Below are 22,629 nucleotides of genomic sequence, written 5' to 3'. Positions count from 1 at the left end.
TGCTGCTCAAAAAAGTGAGGTCTTTGTCACAACATGGCATTGGGATGGGCCTGGTCAATGTAACCCTCTACACTTAAAAGTCTCCTACACTTTAAGTATCAACTTTGATGGGTTTGTGAGGAATTCAACTGCAAGTGGTGCGTATATTACCTAGGGGTGGCAAAATATGACCCGACCCGTGTTCGACCCGCCGTAAACAGGTTTGGGTTTGGCCTAAACAGGTTCGGGTTGTAAACAGGTTGACCCGTTTAACCTGTTTATTAATTGGGTCGGATACAGGTTTTAGATGTCTGACCCGTTTAACCCGTATAACCTGTTTAATTGTTGGGCTGATAGATAAAGGCCACAACCCACAAAATAAGGCTTAGGGCTGGCCCAATTCCCCGCCTCGGCCCAACTCCCCGCGGCCCGCCTCGGCCTAATTTTAATTTCAGCGCGAGCTGAAATCCACCGTCCGTTCTCCAATCTCCATTCTTATTTCTTGATTCTCCTTAGGGTTAGCCAGTTAGGGACCTTAGGCTTAGGGTTAGCTTTGTGCCGCCCGAGATCTTTGCCTGTCCCTCTTCCCCTCTCCTCCGGACCTCCGCGGCTCCGCCTCCGCCCTCTCCTCTCTCGTGCCGACTACTTCCGCCTCCCTCGTTCCCGTTTCAATCACTGCGGAGGTTGAGGGCAACGCAGCGCAGGCCTCCTCGGCTCCTCCTCCTCGCAGAAGCATCTCCGCAGGGTAATCGGAAGAGAGGGGCGACGAGGGCACCGCCACTTCCGCCCCGCACAAGTACTCCGTCAAGATTCTCTTCGGCAACCGCCATGTGAGCGCTCCGTTACCTCCTTCTCGTCTCGCTCTTCCTTTCCTCTTTCCGTTTGTACGTTTCTTGTCTTCCTTAGGGCCTTTTTTCCACCTTGGGGAAGGAGATGGATCATCTAGGGCAAAAATCTTCCTTATCGTTTATTTTCTTAGGGTTTTATCTTTTGCATTCCAAAGGACCATATCACCCTCCGCGATTACGAGATCCACGACGGCATGGGCCTCGAGCTCTACTGCAACTAATCTAAGGTCATCTTGCACGATTCCTCATCTCATCTCTCATCTCCGTGGTTATCTATTTTTTCTCTGAATTTCTGATGATCTATTGTGTGTGGATGACTGGATTTTTGAGAACTGGGGCTTGAGTATCGGAAAGCTGGTTTATTGAATTAAATTGGCAATCCTTCTAGATTGCTTTCGGCTTTTTTTTTCCCCTCAAGATTTTGCTCTTATCCCGTGCAATCGCATGCTTGGATGTAGGGGTGCAAATGGGTCGGGTCGGGTCCTGGGTGACCCCGATCCGACCCGATTTTTTGTTCGGGTCCTAATTTTGGACCCAGACCCGACCCGGTTGAAGATCGGGTCGGGTCGGGTCCGTGTCGGGTCCGGATCGGGTCCGGGTCCGAGTCGGGTCGGGTTCGGGTCCGAAGTGGGTCCAATTTTTTTATGCTTTTAGGAAATAATTTGGACAAATCTAATTTAGTCACATCATAATTATGAGGTGCTGGGTGACCCATGACTTGAAAGACTTGCAATTGACCTCCAGCCAGAATAATGGCCCCGGACTTACTAAGTAAGTCGGTCTACAAGCCAAATTTCATATCGCACTATTTTTTGTCCATATGACTGATTGGACGGAACTTGGTGTCTCCCAGCTCCCCTCTCACGAAGACTAAAAAAATCCCAGACCTTCTTCCAAAATCCAATTCCATTGCAGAAAACTGGCACATGACCCATATTCAGTTGAGTGTTCCCAAACTTCACCCCTGCAAAAGTTAAAAAAAAACAGAAACAAAAAAATAGAAGGAAAAAAAAAGCAAGCTACCGAGACACCTGAGGTATCAACAATATAATAGATCGAGAGAGGATCCAGACGGATCAATAATACCACGACCCATACAAAAAAAAAAGAAAAAAAAAACTCTTTTTTGCTTTTTTTCCCCTCTCTTTTTCTCTTCGGGTCTATTCGGGTCGGGTCGGGTCCGTTCGGTAAACCCAGACCCGACCCATAAAATGATTCGGGTCCAATTTTAGGACCCGACCCGGACCCGCGGGTCCTAAAATTCGGGTCGGGTCGGGTCCACACGGGTCGGGCCGGATCGGGTCTCGGGTCGACCCGACCCATTTGCAGCCTTACTTGGATGATGGATAGACTGGCTTCGAGTCTTCGACAGGTGACCAGAAAATTGGGTTCGTGAATTATTTAGCACTTGTTTTTGGTTCTTTTTTGTTTTTCATCTAGTTGTTTTGACTGGTCGGGTCGGATTGGAATATATTACCTGTTTATTAAACAGGTTAAACAGATCGGGTCGGATTACCTGTTTATTAAACAGGTCAGGTTCAGGTTGTAGTTTCTGACCTGTTTAATAAACAGGTCGGGTTCAGGTTTATGATTTTCTGACCCGACTTGCATGTGACCCGACCCGTTTATGACCCGACCCGACCTGATTGCCACCCCTAATATTACCGGATACCATTCAAGTATAGCTGATTCATGTTGCTTTTAAAACCTGGCTTGGTTGGATGATTGAGCTGAAAATCCTATACGCTTCATGAGTCAGACCAGTACAATTAGTAAAAATATTTTTTTTTCTTCCTATGGGATACGGACCGGCCTACTCCAAAGCTACTTCTGGATATTTATGAATATAAACCTAACCCAATCTATATTTCTATAATTTTGCTGTAAGTTGTACTAACCCAACCCATAAATTTTATAGAATTTTTAGCCTAATCATCCAAACATACTCTAAATGATGAATTAAGATGATGATTGTATGCATAAATCTACATCTATAAAGCTTCTCAAGTCTAGATTGAGAGGGATATGCTTATTAAAGTAGTTCATTGGACATATGGTGGATTAAAAAGGCTTCACAGGCATCCGAAGTAACACATATATTTGGGAAAGGTAACCAATCAGCCAATTGGTGAGAAAATGCTGGTGTTGCTGCTGAAGGCCAGTGCTGGAGAATGGAAATTCTTCCCCCTCATTTAGCTTATTTGATGGCTGCCAAGTCTTATGATTGTAGTTTTGTTTAGAGTGTAATTGTTTTTTCTTTTGAGACTTGCCTTCCTCCATGTAACACTCTCCCTCCGCAAAAACAAGTAAAAGAAAGCGCATAGTTTTGCTACGCGAAGGTAGGCTTGTTCCTTCCTCCCTACTTTCCTTTTTGTTTCAGTAAAATAATAATAATAATAATAATAATAACAACAAGTAGAGGATAGACTGGAGGAAAAGAAAAGCCTGTCTCGCGGAGCCTGGCCCGATTTTTATGCGGGCCTTATTAAGTTTTCGGCCCGATAGTCTCCTAAGCCCAGAATTTTAGGCCCGATTTAGAAATAAAAACCTACAGATATTTCCCCTTTTCTCTTCCTCGGCGGCTGGCCGACCTCCTCCCCCTCCTCCTCCTCCTCCCTCCTGCACAAAATTTCCGACTCACCTCTCTTGTTTTTCAGGTTCTATTATGGATAGCGAGGTGCAGAGAAAGCTGTCGGAATTGGAGGAGAAGTCTTATGGTGTTTTCTTAGATTTCATGACGAGGTTAATTCTGAATCTATACTTGTATTATTTGAAGTCGGTATCGTACAATATATTACCTTTTATTCTCAGAATTTGGAATCAGATTGCACTTGTATATGGGGGAAACTTTTCTTTGTTGGTCCATTCGTTTCTCGTCCTTGCAGAGAGCAATCCTTAAGTCCCGTGGATTGAATCGAATGTTTAGCTCACCTCTACTAGCGTTTCCTGGAAATCTTTTCTTGAAGCTAATTCTAACAAAAATGAGTGGAAAATTAACATCTTGGTCATTGTGGATATCCTTATTGCATGCCAGGAGAAAAAAAATAAAATGAATAGCCTATCCTTTCTATAGGCTGATGGATCTGTAGCTGGATGTCTTCTCTGCTTGTCTTTCTGAGGGACGAGGTGCAGGAAAGTTGAGTTGGAACTGTTGAAATATGAAGAAGGTTAAATTCATGTGCATCAATCCTAATTGGAGGACAATGCTTGTCCATTCCTTATTGAGATACGAATCTCGATCCAATTACAATCAGACTATTTGTTTCCCCTCGCTAAGTAGCCTTTTGAGGATTATATTATTTACAGGAAAGTTTATAACAGTCATTAAATGCCAGTGTTCAAGTAAGAGGTCATTGTATTGCCTATTGAGTTCTCAACTGTCATAATTCTGCCATATGTGATCCGCTTAACAAGCCCTTTTTAAAGCCATTTCGGATGAAAGCCTGATATAAAATACTAGGCAGAAAAGTAAATTAGATGAAGCTAGTAATGTGTCTGTAGTAATGGGAAAAGGGTTTCAGGAAGATCTGACAGGTTGAGACACATCCACAAATGCTTTCCTTAGAAGTTAGAATGATCATGCCTCTACAAGGTGCATGAGTTACTAGCAGTTTTCCCCCAAAATAAAATAAAAGATATTTTAAATCAACTAAAACTAGTTTAAGAAGAAATCTATAAAATTATAAACAAGTTTAACAAAACCTATCTAAGAAGTCAGTTCTTCTTGTGGCCTAATTGTTTAGTTCACTTAAGGGGGGTACTGTTTCTTTTGACCTTAAGCATGTAATTGAACTGCTTTCATTGCATTTCATCTGTTTTTCATTTCATATTTAAGTGATTATGGTAAATTTTTCTTGAACTCTGAAATCATGGATGACAATGTTTTGTAGAATTGCAAAGTTCGATGAGCTGGTTGAAGTAGGAAAACAGTTTCTTATTGGATTCCACCGAGAAGTAGGTAAGTTTTGCCTTATTAATCAATAATCAAGATTATTTCTATTCATGGAATTGCAAGTGTGAATCAGGACTATCACTATACATATGCCTTTTCTTTTTAAGAAAAAAAAGTGCTGCCAAGTGCATTTCATCAACACTAGAAGTATTTCCAAGCTCATCGGTAAAAAGATTCTCAACCATGGTATGAAATGGTCTGCACTCAACATTGCTAGCTCTAGGATTCACCTAATCTGTGACAGAAAGGGATGCAGCACTTTATAGGAAGATCGACCACAAAATAGTAAAGGCAGCATATTGGCGTACATATCGTTGTCATGATTTCTGAGTAGTTTTAGCAAGAACTATATATGGGACGCATGCATGAGATCAACTTGAGGCTACTTATTTGTGCCTCACAGTAGAGATGATGCAATATATGATTGTTGGTGACAGTGAGGCACATGAACGAGCAACAAAACATGGAGGTTTTTTTTCTAAAGACATTTTTTCAGGCTCAAAATTTGTAATCTAATTTTCTATGGCATTTCACAGTGATTTATATGCCCAGGATATGAGAGACAAGTCCGAATCACCATATCTTTTCCAATATTTGTAGTTTTAAGACTAACTTCATTTCCCTGCACCTTTTAGTTCAAAACTGTATGTTTCTACCAAAAACTGGGTCCTCGCTTTATCACAGAGATCATATTCAATTTATCATTTCACTGACAAGTTGTTGGATGTTTAGCCAAGTTGTTGAAGCAGGGGCACCCCACCCCACCATTCTTTGCTAAAGGGTGGTTGTGTGGGCAGTGTTTGAATTATTGGTTAAGTTTTGAACACTGAAAAAATAATGCTCCTAAAATATCAATGAAACAGCTGACATGGACAAATCACAACCAGCCATGAAACAAGTTACGTCCTTATTCCAGCCTAGCCAAAGAATGTCAAAATATCAACAAAAACTAAACTGCTGTTTTACCATAAATTTTATAGTTATAACTTATAACCAACTTAATATAAGTAGTCTTTATACCCTCCTACATTTGAAGCTAATTTGAAGACTTCAGCTTTGAATATCAATCGTAAATGCCCTAACTAAAATTTGGATACCTTTGCCTACCAAGGATTCAAATAACAGTGCCTGTACCCATGCAGGTCACTGGCTAGTATGACATGTACTTAACTAATAGAGGACAGAGGCTGGGACAGCACCCAAAAAAGGGTGTAAAAATATGTTTTAGGTTCAGTTCAGATGAGCATTGATTTATCATGGTCAAGAGATACCTTGCTTTCTTTTTACTGGGCTTCCAGATTGTGTGTGGTTGCATGCTTGCATGCCATTGAATTCTTGTACCTGTTTTATGTTGAATTAATTTTTTTCGTTGCATATCTCTTTACCCATGACAAGCTTCTATATCTTTAAGCAGAAAAAGTGCATAGTAAACAACAAGTGAGGTCCATGAGTTTTACGGTTCTGTAGTAGGCTTTTTTATTTTGAAGATGCTGTTTATAATCTAAAATATATCTCCTTCTGCACAGAGATGTTTAGAAGACCTCAACTTCATAAGACATCTGAGATGGTCGATGACATAATTAAAGCTAATTGCACGAACAGAATGAAGTCATATGTTGAAGCTGGTTGCAAACATCCCAACCAAAACATGCAAAACATAATCAAGTGTAAGTTTTTATAGCCTTAAGTATCTAATCAGGTGTAGCGATTAAATTGCTAATATGCAGTTTGGGTTTCTAGAAGATGCCTGGATAAGGATATAAGGTTTGTAGATTTTCTATGCAGGTATTTACTTATGTTTATAAACATAAATGTCATGTTGTAGATTAAATGATGAAAATTGATTCTGTCTAGAGGCAGCTGCTCTAATAATTTTAATTTGCAAAACTTGTATTCCTGATCAATCATTCTAGAAACAATTAATTAATGTTAAGCAACTTTGATCAGCATGTCATATAATGCATATACATCAATTATTATGCAGTCAATCTTCAAAGCTGATCACATTTGCATTATAGTTTATTCGTGTCCTTATTTGCTTTAAATGTTATGAATCCTTTTTTCCATCAGAAAAATCTTTAAATATGGTCTTTCCCGTACTCACCTTCCAAATTTATTTTTGGAACAGAAACATCCTCTTGAGAATGTTATATTAGCAATTATTGACTTAATGAGTGATGTCTACTAATGCACGAGTTCTAGTTCTTTTCACTTGGGAGCCTTGCAATTGCGGCTATGGGTTTTATTTCCTTTACTGAATTATTTTTCTTTTCTATTCTTTGCACGAGTTCCTTAATATTCTACAGACAACCTGCTTAGAAGAGAGGTCTTAGTATGTGTTGAGAAGAAGAAATTTCATGTTTTAATTATTAGTGAAATGGTTTGAATGCCTTGTCTAAAATTTAGTTTGGTGTTCTTGTTAAATTATGATGGATTCACTGATTGTATAAAAGTCACTATTCTGAGAATTTTTTGATACGTAGACTATTGATTTTAAGGCTGAATAGCGTAAGGGCAAGGAGAGATCTTACTTTAGTATTGAGAAACTTGAACTACCTAAAAAAATGTCTGCTTGCATATCAAATTTGGAAAACATGAAAACACAAACGTTTTACCTATCCTGATTTTGATATTCATTCTCGGCTATTAATCTTGTATTTTCCCATTTTCGAGGTTTAGGTGATTGTTCATCCAGAAAAAAATGGACACAAACTTAGTAAAAAATGTTAAAAAATTATTAATAAATATTCTCAAGGATTATGATGGAATAATCTGTAAGAAAGCCTGCATTCCCTTAAATCGTAGGTTTTGTTTGTAGTCCTTGGCTCCTTGCTTAGAATGTTTGTATTTGCCTTCCATTGCGGCCCTTAGTTGAGAAGATTAATTATAAGAATCTTTAAGAAAGAGTATCCATTTTCTGGTATCTTGCTTCAGTGCCATACCTAAAGAAATCTATTACCACCATCAAGTTGAGGGGGAAAAAATACTTCCAGTTGTCAATTAATTTAAAGGCGTTAGGCAAACTGTAAGGAGAAAGATTATACTTCTCCACCTTAAAGGTCAAATGAAAGTTACTGATGACAGACTAGACCATGCACCAATCATGACTTGGTTAAGAAATAGCATGGTGCCTTAAACAAACTCCAATTTGATGTTTCTTTTTTTTTTGTTTTGAATAGAACCAATTTGATGTTCCTTAAAACATCCAAAGAGGTATATGATATGTGTTTAGGAAATAATAATCTCGCTAATATCTTCAAATTGATATCAAGAACAGCTCTATTTAGCAAGGTGATCAATCTCTTGTGGAGCCATGTTTCTCTTCAATTGGTCTTTTTGGATAACTCAACTGCTTGATTGTGGAGATGTGTCCTGATGGTTAGCAGCGGACTTGATTTTTACGCCAAACTCATAAAATCTTAGACAATCATCTCTCTCAACAGGCCTGTTTGGATTACAATAGATTTCTCCATTAAAAACTCCAAGAAAAATGCTCTATGTATATGCTTTTTTCAACAATTATCAACAAATGTTTTTCCAAAATGAAAAGGTTACATGATTATAATTTCAACATTATCTCCATACCAATTATATCTGAAATTTCAGGTTCATCTTATTGATTATTCTATGGTTATGACTTATGAAGTTGCAAAGGCAAAAACTCTTTCCATTTATTATGAAGGAAAGCATCCTGTAGGTATTAGGAATTACAGTCAGAATTGATTTAGTTTTCTTTAAGCATGTCGTTTCTATTATTAATTTGCTTTAGCCCTCACAACAAAGGAGTGATGGGTTGCTCTCTTCAATAAATATGAACTTTTCCTTTGAACTTCAAGAGCCTTCATCAAAGACTATTAGACAACAATCATGACAACCTTGAGGCATAAAGTTGGATTTCTTTTGGCAAATATAAGGAAGGATGGGACTATTATATGAAGATTGTATAGGCATCATGCTTGACATATCTTTGATTATTATAATGTAAAATAATTATAATATTTTTGATTTCAGTAAGAATACTGTTTTTATTTTTTTCAATTATGTCGATGGGTTTATTGATTTTACTTTGTTCTTATGAATACTCTTATAGAAGTGCGTTCTTGTGAACAAGGATTTCAAGAACATTTACTAAAAGGTGACTCCCATATCCCATTATCACATGCAATCAATACTTTTGAACTGTTGAATATTGCATATATAACAAGTATCATTTCATGTCTGCTTTATGTTTATGCTTTTAATCTTTACAGGTTGGTTATAGAGTTTACAATAATTGGAACCTAAGAGAAATGTACTGCAAATTAAACATAGCATAAAATAAGAAAATGCCAGATAAATATTAATATTCTTTAGCTTATAGTTCTTTTAATCTGTTATTGTTAAAACATATTGAATAGATTTGTAAAGAGCCCTTTTTCCTTTCATATTTGTTTTCCTTATTATGTTGGTTAATAGGACTATATGTGAAAAATGGCTAATGCAACAAGGAGGTCAATATCTAGTGACATGGTGCTAGACCTATGTTTTGCAAGCCCAAGGGAAGCACAACAGGATGTCAAGCTCTGTAATAGTGAGATTGCTATGCTAATAATCTTTTTGCTTTCAGATATACCCCGAAAAATGATACATTTATCAGTCTAAAGTGTAGGCTCTCTGTGTTTGCAAGGAAGAAATATGCAACATGTACACCCAAATGTATGGTGGTGCTCGTAGATATGGGTGACACCATAGAACCATATAGATAATTCTTATAGAGAGACAAAGTGGGAGTGTGGTTCGTATAAGCATATAAGCTCCAAGATGGAGTTTGAACACTTAGTTTCAGTTCTGGTTTTTGACAGTCCAATCAAGTGTCGGTTTTGAGGAGCAATTTCAGCTCAAGTTTCCATTTTTCTGCCAAAAATAGCTAAAATAATATAAAAAAATGTCCAAAGAATAGAAAAGATGACTTAAAAGAAAACAAGTTGAGAAAAACAAAATTCAACAAGTTATACTACAGTGCTCAGTAAGGGCCATGTTTGTGTATTTGTTTGGTGCTTTGGTGCTAAAATAATAAAAACTTTTAGCATTTTAAAATATAATAAAAACATTAAAAAACCAATATTGATTGCATTTTAGAGTGTACATATTATCATTTTATTGTTTGTTGGCATTTTAACTCTGGATAATCTATATGTTTCTCATGATAGCCTTAGCTAACAAGAAACTTAATTCTTCAACTTTCTTAAAAACTTAAAATTGTAATACCTCCAATTTTTCTCAAAAATCACAAAAGAAAGAGTTTAACGTTGAGAAAATGATTCTCGAAATTCAGGAAATATGATGAATGGCTAAAGATTAGTACGAATTGCCTATATGACAATATATTGGTCCTATTGATCAATCTCAGTGTAAACTGTGAAATCAAACTTGGTCTTAGATTCATATGGCCAAACTGGAATGTTTTGGTTTTTCATTTTTCGAGTTGCAGCCAAAATCTAAAACTAGCAAGGATTTTCAGAAAAATATTATTTGAGCAGGAAATACCTAACCATTTAGGTTGTTTGGGTAAACCCAACTTGTAGGACCATGGCTTTGAGCTTGCCTACTTCGGTCTATTCATTTGTTGTAGATTTATGTAGGCACATGCAGCTGCCAACATCCAAAGGAAAAGTATGCTGAAGAAGAAAGAAATAAGGATAAAAATTTTAAAAAAATAAGAATTTGTGTATTTTCCTTTGTAGGGTCTAAATTTGATTTATCTGTTTTTGGGTGAAATTGGCTGAAATTGGCTGACATTGACCAAAACCCCAAAACCAAGGTCTGTTTCAGATCGAGTCCAGTCAAAATATTTGATTGCGACTGTAGTTTCAAACATTAGGTAAGTGCAGGTGAGGATGGCCTCAACCAAGATCTGCGAGGCAAAGAATATGAATAATATGCTAGCAGTCTCAGAAATGCCATAATATATCCTCTTAATGATTCTATTTGTAAAGTTCAAGCATAAAGGGTGTCACGACTCATAAGAGATGTGTATAATGGTACTGATGAATTCTGTCAAAATTATAAATCTTTATTGGTCAATCAACAACACGATCAAACCATAGTTATAAATACTAGATTGGTGCAGTAAAATTATAAATGGGATGATCATCGATAAAATTACATAATAAGAACAACCACCTCTAGAAGGCAAAAGAATGCTAGATTTTAGAATGGACTAATATAAAAGCTTTTGTTCCACTGGGTGGAAAACAATTTCAACTCAATATACAGTAAATCAGGAAGAAGGATGAGGACAGGTTGTTTATTTTAATCTTGCAGCTTCCATGAGTATGCTAAACAAAACAAACAAGAAAAGGAGAAAATTTTAAGCCTAAAAGTTGAAGGTTGACTAACAAAACTCAAATTCACAAGAAGACAAGAAGTATGTATGTATCTGTGCATGTATGTAATGTATGCATGCATGCAATATATGCATTACTTATAGTATGGATATGCATACACATGCAGCGTACATAGTTGAATTACACAAAAATTATAATGTTATTGCTCTCTTTCTGGTGGTCCTTTCTCCTCTTCTTGAAAAGCATGAGAACCATGTCTATATTGCTCTGAAATCTGAATTCAATAATCTAATAATATGCAGATTGTGTGCTTGTGATCTATATGCATGGGCTCAATTGTGTTGAATCTGTGTTACTTCAGTTAAGGTTTTGCTTGATGAACTTGAACGCCTCAAGGAGGATGCAATTGGTCTTGCACGGATGACAAATCAAAGTGCATCACTTTTCTTGGACAAGTATTCTTGTGAGAGTATGGGAGATCAAGTAACTTCCTTTGAGGTATAAAAAGCATTCTGCAATCTCTTAATTGTTTAATCTCAGTTATTTTACTTCTTTAATAGTTACACGAAAATTTCCCACCATATAGATTATGAAGACACCAGTAACTCATGGCCTGTAATGAAGTGTGCTTTAGTCCACGTTAGTAATGATTAAAAACTATGACACTAGCTTGGACCCTGAACTTCCATAAAGTGAACGTTTCTTGAGCTTTATTTTAGCATCTATGTAACATTATAATGTTTCACCATTTGTGATTCTCTTTATACTTGAGATCTTTCAAGTGTAAGCATATTTAACAGCAGAACCCATATTTCCCCATTACTTTCCAAGGCAAGCATTTCATCAACACCTTAATCTTCTATAACTTAGTTGAAATGTTCTCTACATGTCATCCATATTAGGTGGTAGTATACATGCATTTCTCATGATAAAGTTCCTATTCAATGAATTTTTGTGAAAGAACATCTTTAATTTCACCATTTGTCCCCAAAACTATATATTTGCACTCTCAAGACACCAATATCTTAGTTCTCTTGTCCACCATTTTAGCATTTAAGCTTGGATTTGCATCTTCATCATTTGCAGTGTATTCTGCATATTTATGAAGCCCATGAGGTGTTTTATAGCTAGAGACATCCCTAAGTGGATTTAGCGCAGATAAACAGAACCCATAGTTCATGTGTCAATGGGAGGACTATCAAATGATCTATTACTGTAGGCTTTCACTGTCCATGTGAACTTCCTTACTTTGTTGTTGTATGCTGATTTGATTCTGATATATTAAGATATGGATTTGATGGTTTAAGATTTTCCTTTCATTTAAATTCTGCTGTTCACACGTTGTAGCTTTTAGTGTGTTATTCAGATTATGAACTAGGTTGAGTAGATTCATTAATCCTAAATCACCAATGCATCTTGGCATCTGGAAATTCATATCTGAAGGTTGGATGGTTAAGATATCATAGGATATGTATCCAAAGTAATCTTCCCAGTTATGAGCTTATAGACCAATCCTATAAAACAATACAGTCAAATAATACTTTTTTTTTGGTGGTCTTTGTTGATCTGTTCTTGTAATCATTTGGACATATGAGTTCAGTCATAGCTAATTGAGTTTGAGAAGATTATAAAATTTAAACTTAGAGAGCTCAAGAGGATCATATAATAGCAATAAGTTAGTCTTGCTAAAACTACCACAGATATGCAATTATGAGTAGTTTCGGAGTTGTGAGAAAGAAGAGGACCCAAGCTCATTTGAGAATGCTGAGGTGTATGTGTGGTAAAGCCTCAAAGGATATAGAGAGGCATGACTAAAAGAGTGAAGGCTTATTAGTTGCATCAGTTGAGGAAAACACTCTGAAGAGCTGATTGAAATAGTATGAGCATGAGTAGGACTGACTCCAAATGGATGGGCTCACCCTGTGACCTGACTTCATCTAGGGCTGGTCGGACCTGATTTTGTGGACCTGTGGGTGGGCTTTGGGTCGAAAAAACCACCTGTTTGAAAACTGGGTCTGGCCAAGCCATAATTTTGTTTATCGGACTTGGCGGAGCCTGATCCATGGACTAACTGGGTCTAAAATGGGCTGACTTTGCAGTTTGCTCGTGGAGCTACAAAAAGGACAAAAAGTGCAAAAGATGGTGAAATATAAGATTCTACCATTAATGAGAAACTGATTTTGTGACCATATTTTTGGGTCTATTGACTTGGATTTACAATACAGTGATTAGAGAAACAGTCAAAGGCATTCAGTAGAATCAAGGGTAGATGAAGCAGAAAGGTGGATATATGGTTATATAAGAGGAGCAGAGTGAGGAATTAGAATTTAGAGGAGGCATAGTATTTGTGTCAGTTGAGGGTCAAGTGAGCAAGAATAGATTAAGATAGAACAGGCATGTGCAACAAAGACTGACAAGGCCCTAGGAAGATGGGATCAATTTCATGCAGTGTTGCATGGCCATGGACATGGGCATGAGAACCAGATCAGGACATGTGTCCGAGTATCTGACTCGGCAAGAGGACATAAATGAGATGCAGGGATATGTAAAAGAAAAACAATTTAACTAGTATAGAATATATATTTGTATAAAGTTAAACATTAAAAGATATTATTTATTAGGTCTTCCAATATGCATGTTTCTCATCCTAACTTCCGAATTAGCTTAAAAATTTTTGATAATTGACCATTGACGCTATTCTAGTGGGTCAAACTCAATGTTGGAGGAGTCGGTATACCAATTTCTAAAAGCTACAGTTAAAAATTTTTAAAAGTATCCAGGTATTTGATGCCTGTCCAATTTGAGTTTGTGCCCAACATGGATTCTAGGAGCTGGACATAAACTTCCAGGTAGCGCAGATTTTTTGTCTAGGGGTTCACAAAGAGTAGATGAAAACTTAAACTAGCACAAATGGAAGGTGCAAGGAAAGATTTGGAAAGCTTGCAATACTAGTAGAGCTGGACCTCAAAAGGAGTTACTGGCAAAAATAAGAATTCGTAAAGCCAACTCCAAATAATGGGACAAGGCTTGTTGCCTTGTTGGTTATGGCTAAGTTACATTCACTCATCCAAAAGAGTTCATTGAAAATTATTAGTCAATTCTGTACCAAAAAGAAAAAGAAGATTATTAATCAATTCTACTTATCCAAAAAAAATACATACATAACATGCTAAGTATTTATGCTAAGTATTTCCTAGTAAATAAAAGACAAAAGGAGAATGGAAGTATGTACTTTGCATCAGAATATTTTAGTTTGTGGTTCATAAAATAAGAAAATGTTTATATGTTTTCTCTCTTCTTAAATATTGCCCTTATTGCATTTTACTAGGAGGAAATAGAACCTGTACATCTTCAAGAGAAATCGATGTCATATGTAACTATGATGGCGATCATCTATGGTATGCTGAACCTTGACTATGCTATGCAGGTAAACATCGATTCACGCTATTACTTTCTGCACTTCCATTTTACTTATGAACAGAGTCTTCATGTATTTAACAATCATATATGTTGCAGGAAAATATCATTCAGTCCATAAATCTTAGTACATCATCGCCACAATTAGAAAGCTACTGCCTCATGTGGGATCTGCGGCCATATATAAATGACAATGTCATGCGCCTAGCTTGGAAATACATTCCATGATGAGCCATCTACATTTGGAGAAAAATAATGAATCAGAGCAAGTTTACTGGTGAAAATTATGAAGGCGTCATCTTTTCATTTTTTTCTCACCATTTTAAACTATCACAAAATGGAATTCTTGGAGGTTAACCAGTCTCCAATGGGCCTTATCCCTGATCTTGTGTACATTAATGAGTTATTTATGCTTTATAAAAGATATTTTATAGTATGATTGTGAGTTAAATTGATTTCTTAAGTGAAATTGATTGCTTGACCTTGGATTTTGGTGCTTCTCTGCGTCTGTGCGCATTTTAAAATGGCCTTACACTAGGGATCCTACGCATCTGGCCAAGACTGCTGCTGGAGATATTGGCGAACAATCTTGGTTTCTAAATTCTGCGACATAATTGTCCCTGGTGAAGTGCTGGCGTGCGCTTGTTGTAGTCATTTCAAGGGGCAAATCTATTATCTTGTGCTATAATAGCTCTAGATTTTAATACAATTCTTGATTCTTTGCATGCATAATCTAACAAAAGAGAAAAGTGTTTTCTGTTTATTTCATAAACCATTTGTTTTTTGGATTCAGCTCTCAGAGAAATGGACTCCACACAGTTTGACTTGGAAACTTATGTAATACACTGGCTATGATAGATTTGCTTATAAGAAGAAAAGAGATAAACCGAGTGCAGTTCCAGATTTTCCTTATTGTCATATATAAGGGGAAATTACAGGATAAATCATATCCTGGCTAAGAAACAGTCAGAGGAACCAACAACCACATCATGGGTATCCTTTGCATGGGCAATTAAAAAAGTGATTTCAAGAGAGCAATCGAGTCGAACGTTGGAACCTAGGGTTAATTTATAAATTTTCCATAATCTCATAATTTATAAATTTTCCATAATTTGATTTGTAACCATCCACCGTGACATGGCTTGCAGGATTCGGGAAAACCGAAATTAGTTATCAAGACTTCTAAACCTCTAGATATTAGTTATCTTAGTAAATGGTAAAAGAGACCGAGATGAACTGTGGAGAAAATCAAATTTTTTCAAGATCTTGGTGAAAATTTTTGTACAGAAATATCGGCCAATATGATAAATCCAGATTAAAAAACTATATTGAAAATTATATTTAGGAAAAAAATCAGAAAATATTGATCAAAATAAAATACCGTATAGTTAAGATCTCAGATTTTATCAGTTTACCTTGGATTTAAATTTCTATGTATATCACATCAGGAGATGTTAGCCGAGATGAAAGTCTTGGATTAAAAAACTATATTTAGATATTAATCTTATCATTTAGTAATTAAAACTCACATTTAAGAAAAAAAATGATTAGAAAATATTGATCAAACTAAAATACCATATATTTAAGATATCAGATTTTATCCGTTTATCTTGGATTTAAATTTCTATGTATATCACATCAGGAGATGCTAGCCGAGAAGGAAGTCTTGGATTAAAAAACTATATTTAGATATTAATTTTATCATTCAGTAATTAAAACTTATATTTCAGAAAAAAAATGATTAGAAAATGGAAGTCTTGGATTAAAAAACTATATTTAGATATTAATTTTATCATTTAATAATTAAAACCCACATTTAAGCAAAAAACGATTAAAAAATATTGATCAAACTGAAATACCATATATTTAAGATATCAGATTTTATCCGTTTATTTTAAATTTAAATTTCTATGTATATCTTCTTATCAGGAGACGTTAGCCGAGATAAAAGTCTTGGATTAAAGATTGAGTTGCCAAGCCTCCTGATTAGACGCGCCGGACAAAATATTCCTTTTTGTTTTTTTTTTTTACCGTGTATTCTCGGCAATATATGGACGGCCATGATCAAGAAGCTGTTGATGGGGAGAGGATCTGGACAATCGTGCGGTCTAAAATTTTCGACACGGAGAGGCGAGTCACGAAACGCGTCCGGTGTTTTGGGACGTTTGAAACGGCAACAACGAACTGCCTTGTTAAAAAAGGGTTGAAACGGCGGAAGAAAGCAGGAGCGGGGAGGAGAATTAGAAGACCATCACCCACCTCCTCCCTCGCGCCTTCGCCTGTGAGTAGATCTATCCACCCGTCTCGCCTTTTTTTTTTAAATTTCCTTTTCCTTCTAATTGATTCCAGTTCCTTATGAAGAAATATAATCTTTTTTCTCGTTTGATCTGTTAACATTGCACGAGAATAATTGGTGTTATTATGGTCTGATGGAACTGGTTATTGCCGAAATTTTATATTGTTTGGAGATTTTTTGTTTTTATGCTTTAAGATTGTAGTTATTATCGCTGTTGTTTGAAGAAAATTTGAAAGTATTTGATTCATAGCTGACTGTTGTGGATTTAATCCATTATTTGAGGCTGTTGATGGTGTAGAATTGCTTCTGTTTATATTATATGTTATGCTTTTCTATAATTTAGTACTTATAATAGGAAAAATATTTTGGGGCCCAACCTTGGTTTCAAAGTTAAGCTCCATTGCTATGTGTCCTGTGGGGATTGTTGCTCGTACCGCAATCCCACTGTGTATTGTACCAACCCTATGGATTGCCCCAATTCCCTTATGCCATGTGTTCATGGAGGTTTCTTTGGTACCGTGGTTGAGTCGCATAGCATTGCTCTTACACCAATTCATGATGCTAGCGCTTCTTCACCTTCCATGGATTTAGGAAGTTCCCCTCTTTCCTTTCCTCAGTGGTGCGCGCAGAAAGGCTCTTCCTTGTTGCTTAGTAAGGATTTCAGTGGACAAACTCTATTATTGATGCATCTTTATAGTTTTCTTCAACGCAATGCAACAGCTTTTTCTTTCTGTTTTCTTCTTTGTTTTTAAAGCATTCACATCTCAAAGACTTATGTTTGGACATTCTTTTTGCTTGACATTTGATTCAAATAGCATTGCCGACCTTACTACATTTTGCTGTGATTTTCTGTCAATTCTCGAGTTTCAAAGGCACCAATTCAGTTTATCCACGGTGATTTTTAATTATTTTACAGACATCTTCGATAATCTTTTTAATCATTCATGCCATATTCCAGGGGAGGAATGATTAGTCTCGGCTTTCTTTTTGCCAACAATATTAGGGGCTCTGAACTTCCATTCATCCTCACTGACATTTGCATTTTTGTATACTGTATCTTAAGCAGTACATGAAAATAGTAAATGTTGGATGGTCAAATTGGATCTCTATCTGGTTTCAGATTCCGTAACATATTAGATTCAGAAACTCAGATCCATGTTGAATTAGAATAATTTGACTGATTGAGAGCTTTTGATTATTAACCGATCTTCTCTGGCTCTTACCTTTTTTCTGTTGCTAGTTCAGATTTAAATTGGCTGTGAACCTCCAGCGCTGTTATCTTGAGTTGAATGATGAATCAGATTCAGCATTTTTTTAATAGTCTGTACTGGGCCTAGCTTGTGGTCCACTAGGTCTGACTGGAATCATACTCTTTTTTCCAATTCGATTTGGTTGTTACAACACAGACACTGCCAAACATCAAACAAAAAGAACCAGGTGACTTTACTGGAATTGCTAGCTGATTGGCATGATTTAAGGTCTAAAAAATAAAAGGGAAAAGAAAAAATTTAGTCATCTGGAGTGATAGATAAAACCGGCGTCATATGGGTACAGTTTGGTTGCAAGATATTCTGTGGATACTAATTGTTGTTATAAGCTTTTCCCAAATTAAAGCATTCATATATTACAACATGTGGATTAACCTTGTTGTTCCGCTTTTGTCACATGAATCATGGGGCTCCTTTCCTTACCAAAAATAGGAAAAAAGAAAATTTCTTCTTATTCTCAGTTTCATTTCCTATCAGAGTTTATCTGCTTTCCAAGTTCATGGTAGTTCTTATGATCACTGGAGAAGGCTCATGAAATGAGAATCATGAAGTGAGAAAAAAATAATTCTAAATGTAGTACCTGCAGAACTTAAAAAAGGTTTCTCTCAACTTTCTTTTTGAATCATCTAAAGGACTAGTGCACTATATGCACCATCCAACTTTAAGGGGAGCATTAAGATCCAGTAAATGATTTGATCATGATCTGATTAACTTGCATATTTGTTTCATGAGTTGGGACTCTTTTGTAGATGCATGTGATTTCTGAGTATCTTTAAGATAGTGAGATGGACTATAAACAATTGTTTAATGAGTAATTAATAATTTTCAGCATCTGTGACTATGGTGATTTTCTTTGCATTACTTGAGCTGCAAGTATCGATCATTGAGCTATTAGTGCAAATACTCTAAATAAATAATAGCAAAACTCATAACTCATAACTCATAATCCCATTTTTCTGTCTAGTACTTGGTGAGGCAACTAATTTTGGAAAGTCATTGGGATGGTGTCCTCTCCAGGGTGGGGTGCTCCACCATAGAAAGATTTTTTTTTTTTTTTAAAGGAAGACTTCATTCCTTTTCTATGATGAAGTCATGTATGTATTCTTCTTGTCATACTTGTCTTTAATTATAGAATCATTATGTTTATCTCTTAAATGGATTGTTCTGTGTCTGATGTTCATAATGCTGGTCACATGCTGTTGGAAGCTTTATTCTTAATTCTTGATAAAGATTTTGCAAATATAAATTTTGGTAGATTAAATATTTGCTAATCAGATGATTGGCACCAGATTTAATTTTATACCAGTCATGGCATTTTGAGGTCAGAAATGAACTCTGTATTTATAATTATACTATACTTCTCCATTTCTTTTCCATTTTTTCTGTTCATAAATGTAGAGTGATGCAAAGAGAGCAATTGTAAATTTCTAGGCATTGTTTTCTGCTTGGGACCTTTTAAATGCTATGTCATCAGTGATCCACATATTACCAACGTTTGTGTCCAGTGCTTAGTTTTAAGTCAGATAACATCATAAAATGAATGTAGCATTAGGGTAATCAGTTGTTTGGTTTCCAAAACTTAGGCCAGCAATCTGCCAGTTCTGGGCTGGTTTGTGTTTATAGTGATTTTGTCTTTCAATTCTGACAAACAAAGTGTCCATGTTGACTGTGATTTGGCTAAAGCCTGCTCTTAATCATTATCTTTAACTATTGTCGAACTCATCTTACACTTGAAATACATTCATTGAGGCATGAAGACCACACCCAAGATCATAGCCACAAAGTAAGGATTCAGGATTACTGTGCCAAGCAAAAGAACATTTTTATTAATTAGTCAGTAATTTAGACAAATGCTAGAGATAAAAGAAAGCAGATATGTCTTAGATTCTATTTGGGACATCTTAGGAAATAGAAAAAATCCAAAAATATCTGAAAATGTTCAAATTATTAAGAATTGACAAAAAATGCTAAATCTAAAGGCACTTGAGATGAGGGCGAGCCTTGGTTCAATAGGAAGGTTGCTCCCTTGTGACGTGGAGGTCATGTGTTTGAATCATGGAAACGGCCAGTCTGCACATGGGGTTAAGGCTACATTCATCTGACCCTTCCTAGACCTTACAATAGCAAGAGCCTCGTGCACTAGGCTGCCCTTTTAAAATTTAAACATCTCTATGGTAATTTCATCAAGTTGGAACATAATGATCATTATATGAAGGTGTTTGAATAATTTGAAGAAATTTGTGGCTAGGCTTAAGATAATCTCTCTCTCTCTCTCTCTCTCTCTCTCTCTCTCTCTCTCTCAACATTTTGAATGTGAATACAACTTGCTTTGTCTACTTTTAACAGAACTTACCTCAACTTAGGATCCCTTATACATCTGCTTGTTCATCTTTTACCATGTTTCTGAAGTGAGTGGCAGACCCTGTAACTAATACAAGTTTTCTTTTGCTCTACTAATACTTTTTGATCAAAGAAAAATATAACGTAATGTAGTTTTAAATTTATGAAAGAGGCCCTCACCTTATGTCTCTGTGTTGTAGTACATAAGTTATCAGTCATTTTGAGAAATCTCTTTAGTAGTTATGATCCTTTTAATTCAGCTCTGATACGTGATTAATTTTCTCAAGATTAACATACATGCAGGAACATTGACAAAGTGCGTAATCTGCTGGCAAACCAGTTACATATAATGACTACTGCAAATGGATTAGTAAATGGCCATGCGAAGGAGCCAATTTTCTCTTTTGGGGTTATATCTGATGTCCAGTATGCTGATATTCCTGATGGCCGCTCATTCAGGGGTGTCCCCAGATACTACCGGCACAGCTTTCAGGTACTGCAAAGGGCAGTCAACAACTGGAATGATCTCAGGAAGCTCAGATTTTCAGTCAACTTTGGGGACATTGTCGATGGGTTCTGTCCCAAAGATGAGTCCCAAACAATGGTAGAGAAACTCATTACGGAATTTGAGAAATTTGATGGTCCCGTCTATCACATGATCGGCAACCATTGCCTTTACAACCTCCCTCGTAAAAAATTAGTCGCATTGCTTAAGATGCCTTCTGTCAGTGGCCATGCATACTATGACTTCTCCCCAACTCCTGAGTACCGGTTTATTGTTCTAGATGCCTATGACTTTAGTGCCCTTGGTTGGCCACAGGATCATCCAATCTCAATTGCAGCAAGGAAGTTTTTGGAGGAGAAGAATCCAAATGCTGATAAAAACAGCCCAAATGGCATGGTTGGCCTTGATAGAAGATTTTTGATGTTCAACGGGGCTGTCGGGAAGGAACAATTAGATTGGCTCGATAGCATCCTCCGAGATTCCACCAAGTGCAAGCAGAAGGTAATCATATGTTGCCACGTTCCTCTAGATCCTAAAGCAGCATCCTCAGAGGCACTTCTTTGGAACTATGAAGAAGTAATGGATGTGATACACCGGTATAAATGTGTGAAAGCTTGCTTTGCTGGTCATGATCATAAAGGTGGGTACTCGGTTGATCCTCATGGCATTCATCACCGTGTCCTTGAGGCTGCTCTGGAGTGTCCTCCTGGTTCAAATGCATTTGGCTACATAGATGTCTATCATGACAGGATATCACTTATAGGTACTGATCGAATGATGAGCACTGAGATGTTCTTCAGTTCTTAAGGAATCAGCTTTTTTCTTTTGAGTGAGGGAATCGGTATAATGTTGAATACTGTACTCCCTATGTTATTGCTTAAGTGGCGGGCAGAATCTGATTAGAAAACTGTAGTGTTTTTCATGATCTGCAAATGACAATGTAGAACTTGGTGACCAAGAGACCTAATAGATTTTTTACTTTTCCAAAGTGCGGCTATGTTTCTTTTTTCTCATGATTACATCACCTCGCTTTTTTAATCGATCTTGATGCCCCTCGGTCCATGTTTTTCGTCTCTTCACTCCCATCATTTTGGAAAACAGGTCCCTGTCTTGCGATATATCTTTCTAGAGAAGATTATGGTCAGGCTGTGTTTAGCTTAAAAGTGAAAAATGGCACCCCTTTTACAATCGAAGGGTAATACGTTCAGCTTTTTATCATTGGCTTGTGAACAATTGGGCTTAAATATGAGAACTGGGTAGTCTGCCCTACATTTTGTAAGACATTCTTCAATTTGCGTCTGTCATTCTTGTAAGCAAAATAGTATTCCTCCCAACGCTCATTTTTGTTAAGTTAGTTGGGGTTATGTGAATTTTGATGTGACATCTTACTACTTCAAAATCTCAGACATCGTATGTCCAGAAGAAAAACACACACACTCTCTCTCTCTCTGTGTACGCGCGTATGCGTCTCTGCGCTCAATCACCTGTACTAGTGGAAGAGCGTTTTATGCTATGTTCCATTGCATCAAGTACAAATAAACCTAATTTCAAACCCAAGGGAATTCCCTAGATTTTGAGGAGTTCTATACTTTTTATTTTTTAATTTAATTTAGTCGTTAGTTTTCCATTGATCCTGAATAAAGATGAAGATATGCAGATACATGGGACCCTTTTTTTTTTTTTTTCTCAACGAAGGAA

The 22,629-nt window shown here is 36.6% G+C and overlaps 2 protein-coding genes across 5 annotated transcripts; both read left to right on the top strand.

Annotated features, from left to right (window-relative positions):
- The first annotated feature begins 496 nt into the window (after positions 1-496).
- On the top strand, positions 497-15,010 carry LOC103719828. Of its 4 annotated transcripts, none has more exons than XM_039131426.1 (9): positions 507-809; positions 983-1,054; positions 3,485-3,569; positions 4,718-4,785; positions 6,306-6,446; positions 8,873-8,914; positions 11,467-11,603; positions 14,434-14,532; positions 14,622-14,985. In XM_039131426.1, the coding sequence occupies exons 3-9, from the start codon at positions 3,493-3,495 to the stop codon at positions 14,748-14,750; spliced, it is 693 nt and encodes a 230-aa protein (XP_038987354.1). In that variant the 5' UTR covers positions 507-809; positions 983-1,054; positions 3,485-3,492; the 3' UTR covers positions 14,751-14,985. The 4 variants fall into 4 exon arrangements, with proteins under 4 accessions (XP_008807469.1, XP_038987354.1, XP_026665322.2 ...); XM_026809521.2 differs by having other exon boundaries at positions 959-1,054; XM_008809246.4 differs by lacking the exon at positions 983-1,054 and having other exon boundaries at positions 669-809; positions 14,622-15,010.
- A 1,671-nt stretch (positions 15,011-16,681) lies between these two features.
- Positions 16,682-21,919, top strand: LOC103719827 (manganese-dependent ADP-ribose/CDP-alcohol diphosphatase). Its single transcript, XM_008809245.4, has 2 exons — positions 16,682-16,803; positions 20,730-21,919. The coding sequence occupies exon 2, from the start codon at positions 20,776-20,778 to the stop codon at positions 21,736-21,738; it is 963 nt and encodes a 320-aa protein (XP_008807467.2). The 5' UTR covers positions 16,682-16,803; positions 20,730-20,775; the 3' UTR covers positions 21,739-21,919.
- The last annotated feature ends 710 nt before the right edge of the window (positions 21,920-22,629 follow it).

Source organism: Phoenix dactylifera, chromosome 11 (assembly GCF_009389715.1).
Source record: "Phoenix dactylifera cultivar Barhee BC4 chromosome 11, palm_55x_up_171113_PBpolish2nd_filt_p, whole genome shotgun sequence".
NCBI lineage: Eukaryota > Viridiplantae > Streptophyta > Magnoliopsida > Arecales > Arecaceae > Phoenix > Phoenix dactylifera.
The sequence above is the reverse complement of the archived record's forward strand: the minus strand, read 5'-3'. Positions and strand labels throughout refer to the sequence as shown.

Excerpts from the sequence above, each read along its gene's own strand:
- LOC103719828 (XM_008809246.4), top strand. The coding sequence starts at position 3,493 with ATGGATAGCGAGGTGCAGAGAAAGCTGTCGGAATTGGAGGAGAAGTCT. Across the intron at positions 6,447-8,872 it reads CATGCAAAACATAATCAAGT|TGCGTTCTTGTGAACAAGGA; the intron begins GTAAGTTTTTAT and ends CTCTTATAGAAG. Across the intron at positions 8,915-11,466 it reads TCAAGAACATTTACTAAAAG|TTAAGGTTTTGCTTGATGAA; the intron begins GTGACTCCCATA and ends GTGTTACTTCAG.
- LOC103719827 (XM_008809245.4), top strand. The coding sequence starts at position 20,776 with ATGACTACTGCAAATGGATTAGTAAATGGCCATGCGAAGGAGCCAATT.